The sequence below is a fragment of the Lagopus muta genome, chromosome 1, assembly GCF_023343835.1.
Source record: "Lagopus muta isolate bLagMut1 chromosome 1, bLagMut1 primary, whole genome shotgun sequence".
Classification (NCBI taxonomy): Eukaryota; Metazoa; Chordata; class Aves; order Galliformes; family Phasianidae; genus Lagopus; species Lagopus muta.
The window spans coordinates 141,952,471-141,970,532 of record NC_064433.1 but is presented as its reverse complement, the minus strand read 5'-3'; the positions used below and the strand labels follow the sequence as shown (position 1 = coordinate 141,970,532).

Here is an 18,062-nt window from a genome sequence, read left to right as displayed (position 1 = left end):
AAAGTAGAACATATTTTGAAGTAATCTAAATGCTTGATATACACTGTAATCATACTTGTACATTCAGATGGTTTATTTTAGTGTTGACAATGGAAACCTCAATTCTTGTTTTGCAGTGATGAATGTTGGCATTAAGAAATAAGATTTAGATATGTAAATGCATGCATAACGTATAGTATTTAAAAACACGGTAATTGTATTTGTCCCAAATGCTCTCTTTCTATACTTTATTGGCTTTTTAATAATATTCTTAACATTACAATAGAAAACTAAATGAATCATAACATATTTCATTATATCTCTTATTTCTATCTAAAACAAACAAACAAACCACATTGCTTCATAATCTTTGTGCACGCAAAATTTCCAACTACAGGGAATCTTTCTTCCAGGACTCTGCCAAGCAGAATGGAAAATTTGAGTTGAAATCTCTAACCAACAATAAAAATTGTACATAACATTGAGGGTAATTCAATAATATGAATGTGTAGAAAGATAATAATTTGAAATTTAATTTTATTTAAAAGATATCAAAGCAGATAAAAGCACTGAAATCCTGGGACGGATTTGTTGTAAGTTAAATAGCTGGAAACCAAAATTCATCATCTTCCACGATTAAAAATATCCATCCCACTTATGTCATTCATATTTTACATTATTCAGAGACAATGCTTCAGTGTTAATGCTGCTAATTGAATTGCACATTTTGGAAATCATAGGCAAAATTTCCATCGTCCATTATTAGTTACAGTGATAATTTTAACTTTCATTGTTGGCTGCAGGACCTCACTCTGAAATGATAATCAGCTCAACACTGTCTATTTTCACTCTGCAAGAAGCATTCTAATTCACACTGTTATCTAAATAAACTCTTCCCTTAAGCCTAAACAGCGTTGTCTATGTCAATGGCAGAAAATGACTAATTCAGTTTAAGGGTGTTTGTTTGTTTGTTTGTTTGTTTGTTTGTTTTCCCTATTTTTGAAACAATAAATAGAAAGGAAAATCAGTTCATGAAATTATGAATCAGCGGTAAACATAAGACACAGCTGGTCTCTGGAGTTTTAGACCTCCCAACTAGAAGCCATACTGCAGTTAATAATACCTGCTAAAAATTGTTGGATTTTTGTGGTAGATCCGTTGAGATTCCAGCTGTAAATAATTGGCAGGTTATTTTTTCATATTCCCATCATTTTCCTTCTTGTTCTATCAATTATACTTTAACATATGGAATCATGGAATCACAAGGTTGGAAATGACCTGCGAGATCATCTAGTCCAACTGTCCTCCTATTACCATTGCTACCACAAGCACTAAACCACATCTCGTAGCTCCTCATCTTGAGGCCTCTTGAACACTGCCAGGGATGGCAGCTCCACCACCTCCCTGGGCAGCCATTGCAGTGCCTGACCACTCTCTGAGAGAAAAAGTTCTTCCTTATGTCTAACCTAAGCCTCCTTTGGTAGCAACTTGTGGCCATTTCCTGGTCATTTCGCATAGCTGTTAACATATTTTTAGATTACTGTAGATTAGGTTGTAATTTACTTCTTGAAGCATGTCCCTATATCATGGGACATATATAGGTGTCTTACTGATTACATGAATCTCTCCCATATACCACTTTCTCATGGCTGCTGGAGCTCTGGAGCACCTTCTTCACTCACATTCCCTTCACTATATTTTTCTCCTTTTTCTTACTAGTCACATATCCTCATTTTTTTATGTCATCCAGTGTCTATCTATGCTTCTGATCCACCTGCCCAAGAAACCACACCTTCACCTCAATAATTGATTTCCTTGCTGCTTCCTTAACTTTCTAGAACTTGATCTGTAAGTTCTAAATACAGGAACGTTTGTATCTGCATTATCTTCAGAGAGTCCCCATTGATTGCAGCTTATCTCATCATTTAAGTGAAATCCTCTCACCTTCACATGCTCACAATATGAGCTGCTTACTCTATATACATTTTCTGCTTCCACTTTGGCTTTCAACCAGACAAATTTGTCTCCCTACAGTTTCTGATGAACTACTTTTATTATCTTTTTTATCTCTTTAAAAGCACCTGATATGACTGACAGCTTCAATCCAATCCTTTAGGAATTGTCCAATGTTTTGTTTGACTCTAACTTTCCATCTTTCTGATAGTGTTTCAAATGTTTCTTTTGATACATGGTGTTTCTCATCTCTTTGCTTTCATAAGATTCTATCACCTTTAGCCTCGTTTCATTTCTCCTTTTGCAGTTTATTTCTTCACAGAACTTCTCCCATTAATTTTGTGTTAATGGCACACAAATATCTCTGTTCCTTATGCATTTGCCCTGCCTTTTATCTCAACCTGAACCTCTTAAATGTCTTGCTGAACTGCTTATACTTTTCCCTTCTTTTCATGATAATTTTTCTACCACTGTCACTACCTCTGCAATCACCCTCCGGCTGTAGGTAGTAACTGTCTGCAGAGAACTATAAGATGGACTCCGAATGTGCAGTCTGACACTGAGCACTGAGAGCCTGTAAGCACGCAGAAAGAAAACCAGTGTTTTGAGATAAAACACATTCTGAAATGTGAAATGTGAATGACAACCTTAATCATTTGGATAAGAATTTTTCCCGTCCTTCTCTGACCAGCAGAGATTGATTAATAGCTTGCTTTTCAGACCAGCTGTGCATGCGATAGTAGAAAGACCTGAGGTGAAGGATATGATAAATTAGGGTACAATGGAGTGAGACCTTATTATCACGTTTCTGTATGATTGTAGTGAGTCATTCACTTAAAAATTCAGCTGCCCATCATTGCAATACAGGGAATAGAGACGTTTCTTCTCTCCAAAGACAGAAGTTGCATGAGGAATCGGAAAAGATTCCACAGCCTTCTGTTAGTACATGTGGATTCTCCTTCCTTTGTTCATGCCTCTGCGCAGAGACTTACTATGGCTAGAGGAGGTGTCTCATGCAGCCTTTGAGACTGCTATGTTCTACCTACTTAAGAGCCCATTACTTGGAGGCCCATTTATTTCAGTGATCTTAGAATCATGGAATGATTTCAGTTGGAAGAGACCTTAAGGATCATCTAGTTCCAACCCTCCTACTGTGTTCAGGGTTGCTACTGACTAGATCAGGCTGCCCATGGCCCCATCCAACCTGGCTTTCAGAGATGGGGCATCCAGAACAATCACTGGGCAACGTGGTTCCAGTGCCTCACCACTCTGAGTAAAAAATTTCCTCCTAATATCTAACCTAAATCTTCTCTGTTGTGGTTTAAAATCATTTCCTTTTTTTCCCTATCACTATGTGCCTGTGTAAAGAGTAATTTCCCTCCTGTTTATAAACTCAGTTTAAGTACTGGAAGGTTGAAATGAGGTCTCTTCAGAGCCTTGTCTTCTAAAAGCTAAACAAGCCCAGTTGTCCTTCTATTTTCACAGGAGAGCAGCTTCCAGCCCTCTGACTAAACTCATGGCTCTCCTTTGTACCCCTTCCAACATCTCCTATGTCTTTCCTGTGCTAGATTCCCAGGCCTGGATGTAGTACTCCGTTGGGGTCTTACAAGGGCAGAGTAGATTTGGATAATCCCCTCCCTCTTCTTGCTGGCCATCCCTCTTTTGACGTAGCCCAATTTACTGTTGGCCTCCTGGGCTGCAAGTACTTGATGGGTCTCCATCAAGCCATTTGTACACCAAAACCCCAAGTCCTCCTTGGCAGGGCTGTTCTCAGTGAGTTCTCCTAGCCTGTTCATGTATCTGGGATCACTCTGACACAAATGCAACACCTTGTACTTGGCCTTTATTGAATCTCATTCAGTTCATCTGGGTCCACTTTCAAGCTTCTCCAGATCCCTCTGGATGACATCTCTTCCTTTTATTGTGTCAGTTGCACCACTCTACTTAGTGTCATTAGCAAACTTGCTGAGGGTGCTCTCAATCCCACTATGTAACTCATTGATAAAGATGTTGAAGAGCACCAGTCCCAAAAGGGACTCCCAGAGGATAGTCACCGGTCTCCACCTGGATATGGAGCCCTTGATCACAAACCTCTGGCTGTGATCATTCAACCAACTCCTTTTCCAATGAATAGTCCACCTTTCTAATTCATGTATATTTTCAATTTAGAGATAGGAATATGACGTGGGACCATATCAAAAGACTTGAAAGATTATGTAAGATTTGCCCTGAGGTACTGCAGTGCTGTTCCACAACAATATTGTACATCACACTTTCTTTGACTTTACTAAGTTTTTTATTATTTCTCGTGGAAATTAAATACTTTTAGTGCCAACAACAGCACATAAATGACTGAAGCCAGCAAGAGTTCTGTCTTGGCATAGCTGTGTAACTGAAATACAAAAGGTTTAATCTTTATTTATCCAGTGTCCTGGCGAGAGGTATACTTCTCTCTCTCCTTTGAGGTTATGGCTGTCCTACAAACTGCAGATGTGTCCTGATCTTACAAGTGTAATTATTTCCCCTACTGTGTCCAGTAATGTTTTTCAGTGATGCCATTTTTGTCTGCTCCACCTCATTGGGCTGACTGCTGTTCTACATGTTCTGCTCTCTTTCACGACTGAGGGAAGGCAGGCAAAAAGAATCCAGGAAAACAGTAAAGATCAATTTGAAATTGATCTGATAATGCTCTTAACTCCATTCATTTTGATTTGTTCTATGGACCATGATGGGCATAGCTGTGAGTTCTGGTCATAGCAAAACTTAATCTATTGAAGAAAAACACCAGAAACCCTTCCGGGTTTTCAACATACTAATAGCAGGTGCAGGATTATGCTGCTGAAAAACTCTATGATAAAAACAACAAGAGGAAAAAAAAAAAGGTTGAAACTCCACACAAGCTTTGCTGGTGCAAATAGCAAGGACTGAAACTCATAATGAGTAACACATAGCAGGACCTTTACATGGCAATAGGGATGATCCCATACCGTTTTATGTCAGTATTTCAGTCTCCGCTTTATATACTGTGCAAACAAGTTAATCAGCTTTGAAGGGAACTTTTCATATTCAATCATGATGCCTGTACAGTCTTTCACGTTAAGAAACAACCAAAACTCTGGTCATCTCAGCAAGCCAAATTTTGACTAGTGGCAAAATCAGACTTCAAGAAGCATGATATGTGTTTTTTCAAGTGTGCGACTGACCTTGTTTACTTCTTAACTTTTTGTTTTGGCCACAGCACATCAAAATTTAATCATAACACTGTATGGAATCCAGTTAGGTAATTGAATAGTTGGTGTATCACGACCTTTTACACCAAGGAATACCTGCAGCTATCTTCTTTGTCTGTTTTCCCCAATTCCTCCAGGCTCATTATTTTGATTCGGAGGTTTTTTTGGTTTTGGTTTTGGTTCGGAGGTTTGTAAAAGCTGGAGGAACTGCTTTGTGCTTTGGAGAAAATACTGAGCTAACAAATAGCACTTCTCTCCTTCAGGTCTGCATTCACACCTCTTTCTCCTCTAAGAGCAGGAAATCCATGTAGTGAAACTCTACATAAGAAGATATTTTTATTTTTTTAATGAAATGAAATCCCCAAGTAAATTAATTTTCACTTCTTAGACACAGTCTCTCACTGATTAATTCACTCACACTCTCACACTCAGAGTCCCGCAAGCATACAAATGTTTGGGTTTAAGTGTTTGGTCAGGATTATTTCTGTGTGACATGGAAGACGGACAAGAGCCACCAAGCTCATAGTAGGTCTTTTCTTCTTGGTGAACAACCACCTGGCAGTTGTCTTTTATTTCCTTTAGAACCCACCACTTAAGATGATTTTCTTGATTCAGGATTTTGCTTACTTCCACACAAGCTTTGCACTTTTTGTCTTGACATCCTTAGAACAATATTGTTCCTGTTGGGATCAAAAGGAAAGGCATGACATATAAATACTATGCACTCTGTTTTGATATCCTTTACTGTGAAGCACTCAGTCTTTTGATGACATCAAGACATCATGGTCTTGACAATTTGGCACATCACTCAGTTTTCCTGATTTGAATGTGCTGTTGGATGTCAGTGCAGGCCATGATTTTAACCTAATTCTGGTATTTCTTCTGGTGCTTACCTAAACATTTCCATCCATACTTTATTCACACTAGCATTAAGATTTCTAATAGCAGCCTCTATGTATTGGCAGAAAACAAGGGAAAAATTATGATTTACGAGTCTACATTTATTTAAAACTACAATTGCCAGCTTTCTGTTTTAAACTTCCGGAACAAACACAGAAACTTCCAAATCATGTTATTAAAATCACTGAAGGATTATAGGATCACATAAACATTACCTGCATGTGCAGTGGATGATGTCCCTCCCAAGAGGCTGGTATAACTTATCCCTAATTGCTGTGCTCCTTTGAACATAAATTTTTCATTACTATCCAGCTAGACTAAGTAAATTGATTCAGAGGACATGCAGATTTCATTTTCTGGAATATAACTATGCATTGTTATATGGTAAACAACAATGGTGAATTCTTTTTAATGAAGATTTCTAGGTCCTTAATACAGAAATCATGAATGACATTTATTCTCTCATTCTGTCTTACAGTGAGGCAGAAACACGGTATTTTTAGATTATATGCTCTTATAAGACCAAGAAGTTCATAACCATAATGAGAGAGCTGTGATTAATGATACACTTCATTTAGCAAAGCTAACTATTAATATTATGGTGCAGTTGCTGTTAGACAGTTTTCTCATTTCTTGCAGTAATATTGCTTCACAGAAGAAATATATGATATAATGTAGCTAAAATGCTTAGTAACAACAATTAGAAAAAAGTATCAGACTATCATCCAATTAAAGAGAGCTTTTGATAGTATTTGGCCTGAAAATTCAGAAATATGGTTTCAACTCTTGACTCTGCTATAGAGTTCACAGACTATCAGCTGATAATCATCAGTTGAAAGTCTTCAGTTATCTAAATGTAGGCACCTCGTATGATTTCTGCTGTCCCTATCCAACTATAATGTGCCTCTAAAAGAACACAGGGATGCTTGTATAGTTACTGCCATCACGAGGAAGTCCTTGATGCTTTAGATTATGTCAATCAGTTCTAGGCATATGAACTCAACTTGTAATTTCTCTTTTGTTCCTTTTGTGTTCAAATAAAAGTTTTTTCATCTCCAACATACTTTTCATCTTTTCTTTTGAAACTTCTTCAGCACAGGGACCAAGTTCTCTTGACTGAGAAATCTGAAAGCATGCATGGTATATTCTGTATTAAATTTAATTATTTAGATAATTACTTTTCTTTTTTTTTTTTTTTTCTGTCCTGGTGACTCAGACATCCGGCCAGAAATATATAAAAAGTTAGCATTTCAATTACAACATAAAACATTTAGTTTGTTCTGCTTTTTAAAAAGCATAAAATCTGACAGGTTTGGATTTAGCTTTCTATCAGAATCTTTCTGTTGAAATAAGCAATAAAGGCCTATTAACGTATCAGTTTTTAAGTTGACTAACAGTTATTAATTCACAAAGCCCAAAAGGGTCTTAAACACTGAACTTCATGTACTGGTCTATAAGTAGTTATTATGTTACACATAGGACTCCCTTATATTGAACTCTGTGTACTATGTGCAACTAAAGCTTGTCTCTGAGAAAGGCATCCATTTGTGCTTTAAAGACTATAGGTCCATACCAACGTCACTAGACATTACTTCAATAATTCTCATCCCCATATAACTGTTTTTTTCACTTTTCAGATTGTCTCAATTTGTCAGTACCAGCTTTTCTCTCTGTTTCTCGCTTTTTCTTGGGTAGTTGGAGAATCCCCATTCCAATACCTTCAAAGAAGGGAGTTCAGATGTTGCTGAAACACTTCTTAGTCTTATTTTTTTCAGTTTGTTTTGCTTTTTTTCTTTCTTTCTTTGGTTACCTTTTTCCACAGTGAAGTGAGTAGACACAGATCTTTGAAGGTCTTTCAACAAGTCATTTTCTTCACCCTTTGAATTCTTTCTTTGGAACTTTTTGTGACTCTTCCAAGTTTCTCAAAATCTTTTCAAACATGGATTATCACAGTGTGTTTCCATCTCCTCAGTGCTCTAAATGTTCCTATTTACTTCTGTTCCTATTCATACCTCTCCTTTTACATACTTATGAAGATTGCATTAGACCTCTTCATGGAAATTTCAGTTGAGTTGCCTGTCTGTTCCATGCTTCAAGCAGGAGCCACAGTCCACCTTTATTAGACTTGGACAAACCACATAATGGAAACATAATAGAAAATAAGTATTTTGCTTTCGGTTTCTGCTTGGTTTCTCTGACTTTATTTTTCATAGCTGGCATTCTCCTGGTATTCTGATTTAAAAAAACAAACAAACAAACAAACAGCGAGCCACTATTTTTTTTTTTAATCAATTGTTTTATTATATTTGAGCAGGTTAATAAAGCCTGCTCATTTAGGAATATTTCTCCCAGATATGTGATTTTTAATATTCTTTTATGTTAATAATATAATAGAAAGTACTTTACTATTGTTAGGTAATAAAGAGAAAATCCTGTTTATACCTAAATATAGAGAGAAACATTTGTCTCATTTAATACTTTGTTCTAAACCGGGGATCCTGCACTATGCTGAGGTTTTTCCTGCTCGTAATACACATTTAAAATGTATTGTTCATCTGCTTTTTATTTTCTGATCTCTTTCTTTCTTCTTTTTTTCCCCCCTCTGTTATGTCAGTTTTTTTCGAACTAAATTTCTCATATAAATGGGTTGCTTTGGATGTACATCTTTCTCACTCCTAACTAGTAAAGCCTCTCCACTATTAGTGGACTTCTCTCTTATATAGTGTAGTTATTGGGCTATCAGACAAATTCTTTATACAGGACAGTTAAATTCATATTTTAAAAGCCGATGGTTTATCTCCCTCATTTATGGTCAATGTTGACTTTATTGTTTTCATATATACTTTGTTAGTTTCAGAAATTTGTTCTCTGGAGGTGTCAGATTTTCTTTAAGGCTGCTCTCAACTTGCTGTTTTTTAACATTATCTATTTATCATTTGTTAGTCCATAAATAAGAATGATCTTCCTCTGAAATGATTAATTTACTGTTTTCATCACAATCAATTCACACATAGTGGTGCCTTTTGTATTGGAAAATTATCGTGTATTATTTTTATGAATGAAGATGTATTACAGTAAGCAATTTGTGATTTTAATTGTTTTATTTTAAATCTGAATTTTAAATCTGATAACAGGCCAGCACATTCCAGTTCGTTGGTATCTCATTACTTCAGCCAATTCAATGCCATTGAACTTTACATCTTCAATTAGAGATTTTTCTTTTCTATTTAGAGATATTCTTGAGTTTTAAACTCCTCCTTGAAGGAAATTATCTTCAGAACAAAAACTTCTATGCTTTCTGTTGCTATTGCTGCTCATAATTTTGAGAGTGAATGAAACTGGGACACTTTTAAAATAATTGGAATATTACTTTCAGCTGTGAAGCAATGTTTATAATGTTTTGGCCCTTCTGTTTAGGTTGGCTTGTTTGAATTTCTTCGAACTAATGCAAAGAGCATCTGCAAGTAGGATATAAATAACTAATCCAAATAAAACAGGTTTTCATAGGCTCTTTCCTCATTTCACCTCATAATATAGTAAATGCTATTTTGGTAAGATAGATTCCCCAGAGAAAAAACAGATTAGTCATTCATGCTCTGGGGATTTATATGGTATTGCGTTTAAGCAGCGGGGGCTGCAGCGGTGGCTTCTGGGAGATGAGAAGCTACCCCAAGTTGGATACAGACAATTCCATTTGGCTCCAGAAGTGAGGATAGGAATGACCAATGCAATGTACATCAAAATTTTATGTGGAAAATTCTTAACTTTGTTTCCTGTAAATAGATGCTTATTCGTTACTTTTTAATTTGACGTACATGAAGGCTTTACAAGCATGATCATTCTCTACATTCTTTAAAATGAAGGAAAATTACTTTCTTGGTGAAATCAGCATAGGCTTCTTTCTTTTCTTCCCTAAAATGAGTAAAAGTATTTGTAACTCTACAACTAATTTGCTGAGTCTAAGTCATGTTGAGCATCTTCCTTATCAGTAGTTGACATATTCTTAAATGTAATCTGTGTGTTGCTAAGAAAAAAAATAGATAAGGCAGATAAAAATACTCTGAGAGAAACTTATCCATAGTAAGTTTATGTAGACAATGCATCTAATTGGGAGTTGCATATGGGACAGCATATCCAGTTGTTTACTTCCTCTTTTGTTTCGGTTTGTGGTATCACCGTGTTTTCCAAACATAACAAAGAATCTATGGCAGCATTACATTTCGCTTGTTGCTCGTTCAATCCATAATGTTTGATATATATTAAATGTATCTATGTAAATTTGTAATCTGTGCTGAATCTCACTTGCAAAATTGTTAATAAAGCTGTGTTCTTTGTGACTGAACATTTACAATTGTGTAGAAAATAAGACCAAAAAGAATTAAGAACAATCAACACACCACCTGAGCTGCAAAAATTCTTCTGAACATTTAGATGTCTGTGAATATGGACAGCTCCAAGACTTTGGAGCTTCCAGTATTTTCTAATATAAATTAGCGAAGTATTTGGCTGTCAGCACTTGCAGCAAACTATAATAGTTGTCTCTCCTTTGAGCTGCTGACAGCACTGCCTTCAAGTTTGTAAAGTGAAATTATGTTGTTTCACAAGAAGTACACAAATTAGAAAAGTAAAATGGCTGATTTTAGTCTCTGCATCCTACAGTTTAGTGCTTCGCCAGATAGTCCCACAACTTGTTCCCAACTTCCCAGCTCCCAGATTAGCTCAGTTCCCTTATTTCCACCTGTGTTCTGCATAGGAGGTGGGATATGACAAAAGTCACTGATATATGTAATTCACTTCTTTTAAGCCCAGTAAACTAATTAACTAGCTAGAGATTGATTTTTTTTTTTTTTTTTTTTTTTTTTTTTTTTTTTTTTTAAGGCGAATTACAATTCTGTGATGATGAAAAGTGAAGTACTGCCTAGGACATATTTCTTATTTCTTTTTCCCATTTTCCATTTCTGTATTCTTATCTGTATTTGTTGACACTTTTTCCTCTTCCTGTTTCCTTTTCCTTTCCTTCATAGTATGCCCTTCACATTGCAGAGATCTGGAGGTGATCTCAACTATGACCATATTCAGAGTTTTCTGCTTGTTTTGCTAATAACCTAACTTGGTGTCATTACAGGCCACGGCATCTGTTCATGCGGCCGATGTGTTTGCCAGGAAGGGTGGTTTGGAAAGTTGTGCCAGTATTCAAGGAAGTGCAACATGACAGAAGAGGAGAGCAGAAGTCTCTGCGAGTCTGCGGATGGTGTATTATGCTCAGGAAAGGGTAAGGACTGACAGCTTATCTACTCCACAACAGTGCCCTTGCAGAAGAAATGGTCAGGTTCTGGCAGACTAATGTGCATGAAATTGGGCTGTTGTTTAGTAACTCTTTCAAAGGCACCTGTTATTATAAGAATTTACATTTGGCTCTGTAATGCACTTACATCCATTTTGCCAAACACCCACTGCAGCCATACATGCTTAATGGCATTAACGTTCTATGCAGTTTGTTAATAGCTTATAATTCCCTTCATCTGTTTATCTGATGCTTTGCATTAAGCAGCTGTACATTATAAATCAAATGTTAGCACTCCATCTAGTCTTAGGGATAGAATGCTACCTGCAGTAACACTGCAGTGTGCAAGATGGAAAATGTAATATCTCAGGCAAAAATAAGTTGAGGATAGAGCTTAGCAGCAACATTCGTTATGCTCAACCTCCCTTTGCCAGTGCAACAGCAAATGAAAGGTAGATATTGGTGGTCCCCATGGCAGAATCCAACACATTCTCGTATCTCCTAACTTTTATTAAGGTGGTTATGTCAGCTTCAGTCCAGCTATAAAAATTTGCCAGAGGGAGAAATAAAATTTTAAAAATCCTGATAATTAAGTCAAATTGTTCTCTGAGGTTCTTACCCTGCAGTCTTTCAGGATGGCTAATTGCATTACTGAAAGGAGGGTTTCTTTGCTCCCCTTTAGTGCAAGGTGTCTCTTTTTAAAATGTAGCATAGCTAAAAGAGAAGAGATGGTAAATGGGTGGTGAGATTAGCTGGAGTCTGGAACGCTCCCACACAGAGATGGATGTGCCATCTCCTCTGTCCATATATCCAGTGCATCAACAATGATCATCTTATCTGTTAACTGGAGAAAACAGCTAAGAACCTTCTACATCAGACAGAATTTAAATTGCCCTTTCCGGTAACTTTTATATGTATATGCATATGGATTTTTCAGCCTGATCTTCTTCAGCTTGTTTATGGCTTATCCAAATTCCTCCCTGTTGTACAATTTTTTTTTTAAGATTTATTTATTTATTCATTTATTTATTTCACTAAAGTTGGTGCAAAGTCATGGAAAAGGAGAAAGTTGTGGTGTTTCACTATTACTTCTAGAGAATGTAATTATCTATCTTTAAATTAGGGTACACGAAAGAGAATACTGAGTTTCTGCAGGAATGAAATTACTCTGTTGTAATACAGAAGCTAACTTTGCTCCTCATTGGCATGGTCTCCCTGTGATTCTTTATATAAACTGTGAAGATGAGCAGAAAAATACACAATATCAGATTCTAAATAAAACTGAAAATTAAAAATGATGTTGAATTTTAAAATATTTGCATTATCTGCTGTCTTTCGGATGGCTGAAAATTGCTTTTTCCAGCCTGTGGGTTTTTCTCCATCAACAAATAACTTTGAACTAATATATAAGGGCATATGTCAAAGTAAATTTTAGGCTTTGGGAGCAAATCACCTGGCAGGAACTTGCAGAGAGATCAAGAATTTTTTCTCCCTCTCTGTTGGCTAGAGGTTTGGGATCTTGTAACTGGTATAGTCTGAAGTGTTCTGGAAGTTGCCATGAGCTGTGAAAGTGCTTTTAAACTTGTCTTCATTAATATAGGGAAGAAAGGTCCTGATTTGCTACAGTTTTAGTTCACATTTGAACATTTATTTTCTACAGGAGTTAAAATTCTGACCCTAAATCCATGTTCAGGAATGCTAGTAGGATTTTTTTCCTAAGTTTTTTCGACCACAGTTTCCAATGTGATGGAAAGTGTCCCTCAGGGCAGCCAATATAATGAACTTGTGCCAAATTAGGTGCTAAAGCAACATTATTGTGGAAACATCTGGGCACAAACAAGTGCTTGCTCCAGCAGAGAAATATCAGTATATGTCAGATAACTTACAGAAGTGCATGGCTGGCAAATACCCAAGGGGTAAATCGCAGTACTTAGACAAGTGCTAATTTAGGCACAGGTATTTTTTTCTTAGATACTTCAGACATGGGCAGTGGGATTAAGTGTATCCACAGAAAGTCTGCAAATCACACCAAGCTGAGAGGTGCAGTTGATATGCTAGGAAGAAGGAATGCTATCCAGAGGAACCTGGGCAGGCATGAAAGATGGGCTTACACCAACCTTATGAAGTTCAACAAGGCCAAGTGCAAGGTCCTGCATGTGGACCAGGGCAATCTCAAACACAGATACAAGTTGGGAGGAGAATTAGCTAGAGAGCAGCCCTGAGGTTGATGAAAGACTCAACATGAGCAGTCAGTGTGTGCCCCTCTGCTCTTGTAAGACCCCAACTGGAGTACTGCATCCAGTTCCAGGGCCCCCAACAGGACATCGAGCTGTTGGAACAGGTCTAGAAGAGGGCCACGAAGATGATCAGAAGGTTGGAACACTTTCTCTAAGACGACAGGCTGAGAGAGCTGGGGATCTTCAGCCTGAAGGAGAGACAGCTCCAGGCACCTCATAGCAGCCTACCAATACCTGAAGGGGGCCTATAGGAAAGTTGAGGAGGTACTTTTTAAAAGGCCGTGTAACAACAAAACAACAGAAAATGGTTTTAAATTGGAAGAGAATAGATTTAGACTAGATATTAGGAAGAAATTCCTAATGTGAGAGTGGTGAGACACTGAAACAGGTTGCCCGGAAAAGTTGTGGATGTCCCCTTGCTGGAAGCATTCAAGGCCAGGCTGGATGGGGCTTTGAGCAACCTGGTCTAGAGGGAGATATCCCTGCCTAGAGCAGGAGGGTTAGAGATAGATGACATTGGAGGTCCCTTCCAACCCAAACCATTTTGTGATTTTATACTATGACTTGGGGAATGATCTGTTTCCCTTAGAGATGGTGCTTGTGTTTCTTGTGAAAGATGAGAGAGTTTTAGTGACTTGGAGCACTGATCAAATCTACCTAACTGACGGTTATGAGACGCTCCCTCAAGGGAGAAAAAGCCTCTGCGTAGGATCCTAAAGCTTGCATTCTAAGTGAGGTGAGATAAAGCAGGCAGCACTTTCACATCCACTAGAATGAAGTTATGAAGAAGGCTACTATCTCTTGTGTCTCTGAGTGGGAAGGGAATCATAGGCAAAGAGAGACAAATTTCTCAAAACTTTTGTTTATGTGCTCTTATTATTATTACGTTATTAATATTCAGGCAAATCTATTCTTGATATTTAAAAATGTGCCTGGAAACCATGCCTTACTGAGTGAACATAGTTTAAAATGTTCATAACTCGTGTGACCGGCTATGTCCAGAGGCCAAAAATGAGAAATTGTTCCTTCTTTTTCAGTGCATTAAGCAGTATGTAACCAAAACTGGTCAAAGAGAGAATGTAGAATATGCACTAATGAGTTCTTTCCGGGTTTGTTATTTCCATCCTTGCTGGAAACCTAGCCAAAATAATGAAGAGCTATAATGGATTGAGGAAGCTTGAACTTCTGTATGTCGCATTTAATAGTCTAAGGAGTTCTGGTTTTTAGTAGATAAGTGCTGAAAACTTTCAGAAAATTAAACTCTGTTAATATAAGCAAAGTTGAGTGTCCACATTCCTAGGCTACTTTGAAAATCTTGGCTCACTGACTATGCCACCTGTAGCAAAAGCTCTTCCCAAGGAAAACAGCAACATCCACCATGCTGCTGCCTCCCTGGCAGTAAATACAGGGCTGCAGATGGCTACTGCAGTGGTGCAGGGCGCAGGTGAGGTAATGAGCCAAATCCCATCCGAGAGGATCTGGCTGGGATCCCAGGAAACACCCTGCAACTCATTAGGCTCATTTTAATTAAACTGAGGAGGCTCCCAGAGCAGCATTCTGTTTAGGGAGAATACTCGATACATAACAAATTTTACCTTATGGAGCCTGATCTTCCTTGCTTGATTTGGCATTAAATTTGCTGTATCTTCTGTACATCATGAACATTCATCAGTAGCAGCATCAGTGACTGCTTATGCAGAATCATTTCAGGTTCTAACAATGCCATGATTTTATTAACTATTTTAACGTCACAAAAATTCTCATACTGTTCCGTGTGATTTTCAGCTGTTTGTACCTTCTAACTTTAATAAGCATAAACATCTACTTTAAATGACACTCAAGTATGTCTTAGGAAAGCTCCCATAGAGCAACTGGACAGTATGTATGCAATTCTCCATTGCCTATTTGTATAATGGCAATTTCTATTCTTGTAGGATATGTCAGTCTTTTTCATGTCAGTGGCACAGTAGGCAATGCACACTGAACTTACTGAAAAAGTAGATGCTTAACCAAATACTTCCATTCCCAAATGTTCCAAACATTAATTCCTCCTGGACATGTTTACACATTCCATATGTTACAAGTTAAAACAACATTTCTCTAAAATTAGACAGGGATCTTTTCTTTTAATAAACAATGTAAATTAATTATATTTTTAAATGAAAAAAATGAAAGATTTTCTGCTCTGTAGTTTTAAAAAATTAAGGTTCAACAGAGATCCTTTGGTGAGTAAGGAAAAGAAATGAGGAAAATTGGTTGACATAAACAGATCCACATTGAAGGAAAAATAATAATATATACTTGATTTATTACCATGGATTTTATTCAGAGGTCAGTCAAAAGAAATGAAAGACGGCTCAGCTCCTTTTAATTATCCATGAACTCTGTTTGTTATATAATGACAGAATCAAGCTTCCCTCTCTTTTTTTTTTTTTTTTTTAATAATACATTGAAGAAATTGGTGCCTTTGTACTATAACTGTGTTGGAAATATTGCAGGAAGGAGCAATTTTCAACATCATCTAACTCATTTATAAGCACGTTCTGATAAAGGTCAGCAGCTTTTGTAACTTTAAACTCAATTTTCCATAATTATAAGGTGTAAGTGTATTTTTTTGTTGTTGTTGTTTATTTTTCAGTTTGCTTTGTGCTGCAACTTCCTGTAATTACTATCTATCTCCACACAGTGTTTTCCCTCTGCAATTTGTAAACTCCTCATCTTGGCACTTAAGTGTTCTGAAGTCTGTGTAGAAAAAGAGATTCAGACAGCTGGGGATTGTCTCTATAAAAGCCATCTTTCTTCAGCTGAGTGTTGTAATTGGCCAGGTGGAATTTCTAGTTGCAGAATTCCAGTGGAGCCTCCCAGTACAGAAAAGCTCCCAAAGACTCTTCTCAAACTACAGGCTTCCCAATACACATTTGTCTGGTGGCAATTGTCCTTTTTCAGGACTCAGAGCCATGAATTTTCTCTTGATGATTGTGGTGTCTGAACTTTTCCTTAAAGGGAAGTTTTCGGTTCCACCCCGCTTCTAGGTGGATTATGGGTGGTATAACCTAGATGTCACTGAAGAGTCTTTCCTTTGGCTGTGGAGGTGTAATCTGTTATGCAGGAGCTCTGGATTCAACCCCCAACATCTCCACTCTTTTTGGTTTGGATATTAGGAAAAAACTTCACAGAAAAACTTGTGACGCACTGGCACAGGCTGACCAGGAAACTGGTGGACTTACCATCCCTGAAGGCTCAAGAAACATTTAGATGCAGCACTGAGGGACATGGTTAGTGGGCATGGTGGACTAGATGACCTTAGTGGTCTTTTCCAACCTTAGAGACCAACCTGCAGGAGTGAGCAAACTGCTGAACCACAGTTATGTGCACAAATACTTTTTGGCATAGAGCAAAAATTGATGGAGGTTTTGGGGGTTCGGATGTCCATAGGAAACATCCCTAAGGACTTTGGATAAGGAGTAACAGTGGGTCAGAGACAATTTGAGCCTCTCTAGTCCAAAAAAAAAAAAAAAAAGAAAAGAAAGAAAGAAAGAAAAAAAAAAGAGCAGTTTATGTGGAAAGTGGCCCTGATTGTAGATCTGAAGGAAATCTTCGAAGTGTGAGTCCTGATTAAATGAAATAGCAGAATCAAAGCATTAGCAGGAACGTTTTGCCATTCTTGTGGTCACTTTGAAAGAATCCTTTTATTCAAAAAGCTTTTAGCTTGATTATTTTCTTTCATACAGTAGTTTCTCAGGCAGTAATTTTGTGCATGCATCTGTGTGTGTGCACGTATGTCTGGAGATGTTATTTTCGAGCCTGAAAATGCCGATGCTCCTGGACTGTAAGTAATAATCTTTGTGATTTCAGGTTCCTGTCACTGTGGAAAGTGCATCTGTTCACCACAGGAATGGTACATTTCAGGTGATTTTTGTGAATGTGATGACCGAGACTGCGACAAACACGATGGTCTCATTTGCACAGGTGCAGTACAAGCTAACTCTTAATTGCTGTAAGAAACAAGCTGTATGATGAGAATTGTGTTAGACAAAGCCCATCTTCTTTCTCCACTTATGGAGGAACTGCATTTTCAGATTATTCAGACCCAGTGTAATTGTTTCTTTATGCAGTATGATAATCAACTTAAGGTTTCAAATCAACAGTAGAAAGTCTGAGTGTGAATTTGAGTAAGCAAACAAGATATGAAATCCATTGACTATTTTCATTGTAGTAGATCACAATTTATTCCTCTTTGCCAAAGAATGTACAGTGGAAGAGCTGCCATCAGGAGATTTCTTCAAATTTAAATTTTCTCGGTGTGTAATATATTTAAGTAATAGAAAACATTCATTTGCTTGATGATCTTTGTTAGGTGAGAGATATAGCTATGCTGGGCAAGGGATCTTCTGGCAATCATAGCTCTCAGTGGGAGGCTACAATACCTGACAGTTTTTCTTATGGTGTGATGGCCACTGATTAAAGCAGATTCACCCA

At 37.4% G+C, this 18,062-nt stretch overlaps 1 protein-coding gene across 1 annotated transcript in view; it reads left to right on the top strand.

Annotated features, from left to right (window-relative positions):
* ITGBL1 (integrin subunit beta like 1) overlaps window positions 1–18,062 on the top strand; it is a 128,885-nt gene that overhangs the window by 108,470 nt on the left and 2,353 nt on the right. The window contains 2 exon segments of the mRNA XM_048929385.1: window positions 11,188–11,334; window positions 17,439–17,552. Of these exon segments, the coding sequence (XP_048785342.1) occupies window positions 11,188–11,334; window positions 17,439–17,552 (261 nt within the window).